Raw genomic sequence first — 8,524 nt, 5'->3', positions numbered from 1 at the left:
CCATGCCAGGATAACCGTCACTCTATGCTGTTTGACCTTCATGAAGACCCTGTGAATTAATGGCACTGGCCCAACAATGGAATGAGGAAGGCATCTGACAGGGAACCTCTGTCCAGACTCCGAATCGAACAGAACACATGCCACTTTCTGTTCTGTCTGGACACGAACAGGTCCACCTGAGGAGTTCCCCCATCTCTGGAGGATTATGTTGACCACCTCTGGATGGAACGACAATTCGTGGCGAGACGAGAAGGTCCTGCTGAGGTGATCTGCCAAGACGTTCCTGGTGCCTGGCAGGTGGGTGGAAACCAGATGAATGGCATGCCACACACAAAATTCCCAAAGGCTGAGGACCTGGCACTGCCTTGCCTGTTGATGTAATACATTGTGGCGGTATTGTCCTTCAGGACCTGTACCACCTTGCCTTTCAGGCGGGGCAAGAAAGCCTGGCAAGCCAGGTGAACCACCCTGATGTTGATATGGAGGGCGAGATCATCCCGCAGCCAGTGGCCCTGGGTGCTCAGCTTGCCCACGTGGGCCCCTGAGCCCAGATCCAAAGCATTCAAGTCTGGGGTCAGAGATGGGGTTGTGAAGGGAATTCCTTCCAATGCAGGGAAGACAGGACATGTTTCGGCACCCTGACCACCCAGTCCAACCTGTGTCTGTTGGGGATATAGACCAAGGCCAGCCACACTTGCAGAGGTCGTAGATGGAGCCAAGCATGCACACAGCCATGTGGCCCATCAGATGTAGGCAGGTGATAGACGTAGTGAGCAGGTGGTTCTTTAAGTGGGAGATGAAATCCAACATGGCCTGAAAACGTGCTTCTGGAAGAAAGGCCCTGGCTCGTGTGGAGTCAAGGATCACCCTGATAAATTCTATGTGCTGCACTGATGTTAATGTGGACTTTTTTGTTTATTAACAGGCCCAGATCGTGGCATGTGGAACTTGCCAGATTGAGGCTCCTATGCACCTGCACCCGAGACCTGCCCTGGATGAGCCAGTAATCGAGATATGGGAAAATCTGGACCCCTCAATGTGTCAGGTAAGCCACCACTGGCGCCATGCATTTTGTGAACATCCTTGGGGCCAAAGATAGGCCAAAGGGCAGTGCCATGAACTGAAAATGATGCCCGCCCAGTCTGAAGAAGAGGAAACGCCAGTGACCCGGGAATATGGAAATGTGGACATAAGCATCCCGTAAATCGAGAGCGGTGTACCAGTCTCCCAGATCCAGGGAGGGGATGATGGAGGCCAGGAAAACCATGCAAAACTTCTTGAGAGACTTGTTGAGGCAACGGGAAGTACTGGGACTGGAACTCTTCCCTTTCATGTCCCGAGGGACCTCCTCTACCACCTCGAGGCTCAGAAGGATCTCAACCTCCTGAACGAGGAGTTGCTCGTGACAAGGATCCCTGAAGAGGGACGTGGAGGGACGGGTGGCCAAAAATTGCAGGCTATAGTCTCGATATACTATGTCCAGTACCCAGCGGTCCGAGGTGACCAGCGATCAGGCCGAACAGTAGGGGTGAAGGTGGTTGAGGAAAAGGAATGGTGGATCCGGGGAATTGGCTAGGACATTGCTGTTGAGTGCGCCATAAAAATGAGTGCTTCTGGTCTCCAGACTGTTTCACCAGCCAGGCTGCGCAGGTGAGCGGGAGGTAGAAGGGCGAAGATGACTAAACCGAGTGTCTTTGTCCCTTCTTCTAGCAGACCCCGGATGAGGTTGCCACAACCTTGGCGGCAGAAGTGGCCAGAACTGCTTATGTGCTGACTGTGGCGTGTGCATTCCCAGCGAATGAAGGGTTGCTCTGGTGTCTTTCAGCCCATTGTGACTTTCAGCCCATGCAGACCGTTCCCATCGAATGGGAGGTCTTGGATGACAGTCTGCATCTCCTGGGAGAGTTTGGTGGTTTGAAGCCAGGAGCTGCGCCTCATTACCACCGCAAACGCTACCACTCTGGCTGCCGAGTCCACTGCATCCCAAGCCATTTGCAGGGAGCACTGGGCCGCCGTAGGGCCTTCCTGCACCAGAGTATCAAACTGTAGGGCCAAATCCTGCAGGAGGGACACCTTAATCTTACGTCAGGAGTCCCATAAATTAAAGTTGTAATGGTCCAAGAGTGCCTGATAGTTCGCCACCCAAAACTGCAAACTGGCGGTGGAATAAATTATCCTCCCAAACAAATCCAGTCATTTGGCCTTTATTTTTTGTGGTCGAGCTGGATTGTGCCTGCTTTTCTTTCTCATTGGCCGACAAGATCACCAGTGACCCAGGGGGAGGTGGGTATACAAATATTCAAAACTTTTGGCTGGGACAAAGTATTTCTTTTCAGCCTGTTTTGATGTGGGAGGGATGGAGGAAGGGGTTTGCCAGATGGATGTGGCAATTTTGAAGACCCTGTCATGCATCGGTAATTCGACACAGACCGAGGCAGAGGCCGAAAGGACGTTGAATAGGATGTCCGTTGCTCAGCCATCTCCTCCACTTCCAGGCCCAAGTTCTCGGCCACCTGATGAAGCACGGCCTGATGGTCCTTAAGGTCATCCGCCAGACTGGCCCTGGAGGGGCCTGCGACTGCCTCATCTGGGGATGAAGGCTAGGACTGTACCACAGGCAGGGGGCCCTTGTCCTACTCCTCCGCAGGGGAGAGTGGCTTAGGAGTGGTCACAACCTCCTCAGCCTCGGCCTCTGGGCGTGCTTCCCGCACCGAGCCTGGTGCCGGCAGCTGTTGCTCCAAGGTGGCAGCTGATGAGTGAAGCAATGGCTGCATAGCCATGACCGGAACTCCCCGTGCATTCCAAAAAGGCCACTGCACGGGCTACTGATCCGGCTGCCACTGCACTGTTGTCTCAGTTGCCCAGTCGCGCTGTCGGGTTCTAGTCAAGGGGCTAAACCGTCCCTCAGTACTGGAGGAACCACCTTCTGGAGACCATGGAGGGGCTATGGATGCCTGGGTCTGCTTAGAGGCCACAGATAACAGGGGAGACTGGTGTTGATGCTGGGGAGACTGGGGGCGGGACAGAGAACACTCCCGCAGCATAGGCGACCTGGATCGGTGACGAGACGTGACCGATGGGGAGGCGATTGGTACTGGTAGTAAGGGGATCTACGCCTCCCTCTCAGTGATAGATGTCAAGATAATGGGGACCATGACCATGGTGCCGGTGATCTAGGGCGAGCCCCAAATGATCTCGGTGGTGGCTCTGGTGACTGGCGGTGCGGAGGTGGAGAGCGCGTCAGTGTCTAGGGGGATCAGTGGTACCCCACTGATGCCTGAGGAGTCTTATCGGCTGCCTTGCCCTCATGGGGAACCTTTGCTGAAGCCTGCGGCCTCTACTGTGTCAGTGGCCTTTGCTCCCTTTACGCCAGGGGAGTATGTGAGGGCGTCGGTGCCGGCAGGGGAGTTGGTCGGATACTGCTCACAGGAGTCGGAGGAGGACCTTTCACGGGGCTAACGTCCCCAACGGGAGAAAGCCAACTGCAGGGTTCTGGGCTATACGGCTGTCCCGAGGTGGGTCTTTTGCCTCATGCCACATGGCTGTTCTTTCCTGGCGCTGAGGTGCCTTGTTTCTTGCCTTCTTTTTCAGTACCAGCGACAGGGAACGGTGCTGAACAGAGCTTGGCGCTGGGGGTGCACTTCGCACCAATGCCGAGGTGCTCGGCGAATCATGCCGAGACGGCTTGGAGGAAGGATGGAGGGAGGCTGGACAGAAGGCGGACTCTATCAGAAGAGCCCAGTCACATGTCCAGCTCTTTCGGCGTGCGAGGCTGAAAGTTTTTGCAGATATGGCACTTGTCTTTTACGTGTGCCTCGCCCAAGCACTTGAGACAACTGCTGTGGGGGTCACTAACAGGCTTAGGCCTTTCACAGTCTGTGCAGGGCTTTAACCCTGGAGACTGAGGCATGCCCCACGGCAGAGTCCCCGCTGGGACTCTAACTACTAACAAGTAAACAAACACTAACTACTGAAGAATCAACTATATACAAAGCCTTAAGGCATGAAGTCCAAAGGAGAAAAAAAAACCCACTAGCCCTTGCTAAGCAAGGAAAGGCGCTCTGACTAATCACCACAGACAGTAAGAAGGAACAGAGAGGGAGTAGGGTCGACAGCACCTGATATACCAGCACTCAAGGAGGCACCACAGTCAGCCCTTCAGATACCGCTAAGGCAAAAATCTCTGACGACCATGCACATGGGGTGCACACACCTAGAATGGAATCAACATGAGCAAGCACCAAAGAATCTTATTTTGTAGGATGAACCTGAAGCTATGGACACTGGAGGTTCCAACCCAGACTATGCGGCCGTGAGAAGGAACTGGAGAGAGAGAGAGAGAGAGAGAGTTGGTCAGCCTCCCCATATCCCCTGGGTTGGAGGCACGAAATGAGCCAGGGCGCATGTGTGGACCAATATCTCTACATTCAAATCCTCCGACTCTGGGCATATGGTGTGCATGCGTAAACCCACAGTGGAATACAAAAGGAGGTCATTCCTCAAAACAGGATCATATATTGTGAGACTTGTGATAAAATCTTGAGTTAGCAAAAAATTATTCTTAAATTCTACATAGATAGCAGATAGTCCCCTCTCTCCTCCCCCTTTAGTATGGACCCCCCAGAAAAGATGTTTGTTTAAAGATGTTGAAATGCAGGAAGAAAACTGCACCTGATATTTTAGAATTTGAGGTGAAGAACCCCCCCCCAGATACTCCATTCAAATATTTGCCTTCCTACAGCATTTTAAGAACTTCCCAACACATGTACACCTACCTAAAAGCTTGCAAACAACTACAACACATAGCAATTTGAACTTAATTTTATTACAGCTTTATACAGTAAGTCACCTGTTACACCACTAAACTTGAAAGGAATCAAGTGGAATATCTATCTATATATATCTGTCACCAAATAACTTATGGAAAGAGTGTTTTAGAGCAATGTTCATTTGCTTACTTCATCATGAGGCACATACTGTAAAACTGCCACAAAACAGTGGTCTCCATAGCTAACTTGCACAGCTAGGATTTTAGATTATGCACATCAAGCACTGAATAATCAGAGCACTTCTTAACGCATTAAACCATTGAACAGTTACACAGTCCCAATGCCAAAATTCTACCTGTATTTTATATACAATAGTTTAAAAGCACTTGGTAAAGTTATATGTATTGTAACCAATTTGCCCTTCCTCACAGTTCACTTCAAAGACAATCTCTTTATTGTAATGTACTCAATACAGAACAATTTACAAAATACGGTATCGTTCTGAGACCTGTGCAATGTAATTGACAGACCAAGGATGGAATATTGGCTCCACTGAAGTCAATGCCACTGACTTCACTCTTTTTTCCCTTAGATAAATAGACTAAGAGCCAACTCAGAGTAAGAAGAAATACAAAATGGTATATTAGAAAAGCATTCCCATTAGGCACACATATGCAGTAAACTGATCCAAAGCAAACCAGAAGAGAAGGGAGAACACCACAATTAAACCTAGCTGAATTCATTTTTAAAGCTGGAAAATTATTCTTTGGAAAAAACTTGTTTTGGTATTGCTTCCCCAGGGAAGTGCATTTATTATCTTTTTAACAGAACTATTACAATAAGAAATTTTGAATAAACATTTCAGTGTCAATGATTTTTTAAAAGTTGTTGTATAGGCTTTGACCTCCTTGGTATTAAAATAGGCATAGAGATATGTGAATATTCACAACTAAGCAAAACTTCTATTAGACATTTCATAAGGGGCATTATGATTAATCAGTAGATATGAATTCAAAATATTTATTAGCCTTATTTTGCAAACTGAAAATTCTCTGGTTCTTCTGATCAAAAGCTGGAAGTATTAAAAGTTCTATTCAGAACCTGAACATCTTCTAGACTGCTTCTCATCAGCCTCACATTTAAGTTGCAAGATCACAATTTGTTAAAAATACCAATTAAAGTGCATGAACTAGACATACTGCTATGAAAGCCTCATACAAATTGCACACAAGTATGTAGGTGATGTTTTAGCTATTTTAAATGAAGTCCTGTGTTAAAATAAATTAAATGTAGGGTCACAAACTATGGGCCCATCCTGCAAACCCTCATTCAGTCATGCAGTGACACTGAAATAAATGAGACTCTTTCTCACATGTTAGGCCTACTTAATTGTGTAAATGTCTGCAAGATCACACTTCTAGAAAGGTGCTTAGCAACCTATTCATCCACTGATGTCAACAGAAATTGAAAATGTTAAGCACCTTGCAAGGGCTCAACTTGCTTAAGAATTTTATGCACTGTCATGCCAAACCATAACAGCTAGTTTAAGATTCATTCGTAAAAAAAAAGTTAATTTCTGTTCACCAAATGAAAGGAAAAAGGTAAAGAAAATTATTTTCATTGTATGTGAAACTCATTGTATGAAGACACACACACAAAAAAGATCAACATTCCTTGACAGTATTCTTTTAAGTGGAGAAAATGTATCTCAAACATTTAAATAGAAACATATTACATTGTGTTGTCATTTCCTAAACGAATTAAGTTTTATACACATGCATCAACAGAAAACCATAACATCTTGACAATGTAGAATATTACAGTTATCTTAAGTCAACATGTCCACCCCAAAATGAACCTCTCTGGCTAATGGCCCTCAAAGTTCCATAAGCTCTCTGGGACATGCAGACAAGCTGCCCCTGAGCACAAAGAGCTGCACAAAGGAATAACTTCTAGGGCTGTGTGCAGTCAGGAGGGGTGAGACAGACAGAGCATAGTGTGAGGAGTAAGGAGCTTATTAGCATAAGGGGCCAGATCCTCAACTTGGGTAAATTGTTGTAGCTCAAGTGAAGTCAATGGAGCTATGACAATTTACACCAGCTAAAGATCTGGTCTCTCCTTCCTCATGAGGGCACCCATTAATGTGAAACAATTTGAAATCTAGGAGATTGTGTTGGGTACTGAATTGTGTAAAGTATAATATATTTAAAATGTAATGTGATCATTAAAGGGCTGTTTTCATTGAGAGGGATTTACCATACTAGACTTTCTTATGAAGTTTTCAAGAATTGCTGCAATCTCAACCCATATTCCAACACAAGCCTAGCACATGCCTTCTGCTCTAAGCTTGTACAGAGGAAAAGTTTAAACTAGTGAAGTCATCAGTTTAACAATCCTAGACATATGATTCAATCTCTATGCAACATCAAAGCCATACGTGGAGTTCTAACTGTTCAAGCGTTTGAATTAAATATTTTTCATTTTCAATTTAATCCTTTAATTTAAATTAAAGGTTTAAATATACAAACTAAATAAAACACAAAGAAAACTAAGCCATTATTCTTTTGCTTAATAAAAACCCACAAACAAACAAATGGCATTTTCCCTCTTCCACCTCAAGAACAAGAACTGAAAAGTACCAAAATCCTCAAATGCTAGTGAACATGAGATGTACTCCTCATTAGCGGGTGTCAGTGTGCCTGAGCACTGGGAATATGTAACGTATTGTAGAGTTGAGCTAAATTTTTTGTTTTATTCCATGTGGGAATAACTCAGATATGTTTGCAGTAGAAATGGAATGATTAAAATCACATGAAAACTCTTTGAAAATATATCCATTAGGATTATATTATAGCAATTTGTGATTTGTTCATTTTTAACAATACAGTTGGATCCCTCAGTATAAATCTTTGGAATGTTTGCCACTAATATAACTACCCCAATAGAATTTAATTACCAGTTTTTTCAGCTATAAATTAATGGATAGGCAGTTTCACTTCATTAAAGATATTTTGATTCCAAACAAACAGAGAAGAAAAATGTACCAGCCTGAGGTGAAAAATACCTGTACCTGCAACTTATGTAAAAATATGCAGAGCAGCTGAAAATTTGCAGTCAAATTTAAAAGATCAGTTTCATTGATATAATAAATGATCAGCCATATTCTGGCTTTTGAGGAACGCATGCAGTTCTCAGTGCATTCAATGAGAGCTGTGCACATCAATCTGAAGTCAGAATTTGGCGTTTAATAGCTTATCTTGCAATATTCAGAGCTCAAATTTTAGTTAATTTCTAGTCAATGCTATGTTTCTCATACACTTAACTCACCAGTGCTTTTTTACTATTTTAAACTTTAAATATATTGAATAGTTTATCATTTAATTAGCCACAAAGCATCTTGCATGATAGATATGTATCTTCACCTCCATTTTTCTAAATAATAATTTAAGATAGATCATTTCAGTCTTGGACATCAAAGTAGTCAATCACTGGCTCCACTTTTAATGTTTTCTGCAAGCCACTGTTTCCATTATTCCTGAAATTAAAACCATAAAATATTACAGAACACAATTCTCAGTTAAATGAAAGATACAGTTACATAAGCAAGGATAACACACTGACTTTCCCAAACTACCACACTGATATAAAAACACCATAACATCTCATGGCATATTATGCCACTGGACAGCAAGATCAATAAACACCTGGCATTAGAAAGCTGTTAAAGTTTTACAGAAATCACATCTTAATTATTC

At 44.7% G+C, this 8,524-nt stretch overlaps 1 protein-coding gene across 1 annotated transcript in view; it reads right to left on the bottom strand.

Annotated features, from left to right (window-relative positions):
- Positions 1-4,805: 4,805 nt before the first annotated feature.
- NFX1 (nuclear transcription factor, X-box binding 1) overlaps positions 4,806-8,524 on the bottom strand; it is a 200,059-nt gene continuing 196,340 nt past the window's right edge. The window contains exon 24 of the mRNA XM_054018265.1: positions 4,806-8,304. Coding sequence (XP_053874240.1) covers positions 8,229-8,304 — 76 coding nt within the window. The 3' untranslated portion in view covers positions 4,806-8,228. The remainder of the gene's footprint in view (positions 8,305-8,524) is intronic.

This window comes from Malaclemys terrapin, chromosome 2 (genome assembly GCF_027887155.1).
Source record: "Malaclemys terrapin pileata isolate rMalTer1 chromosome 2, rMalTer1.hap1, whole genome shotgun sequence".
Classification (NCBI taxonomy): Eukaryota; Metazoa; Chordata; order Testudines; family Emydidae; genus Malaclemys; species Malaclemys terrapin.
The sequence above is the reverse complement of the archived record's forward strand: the minus strand, read 5'-3'. Positions and strand labels throughout refer to the sequence as shown.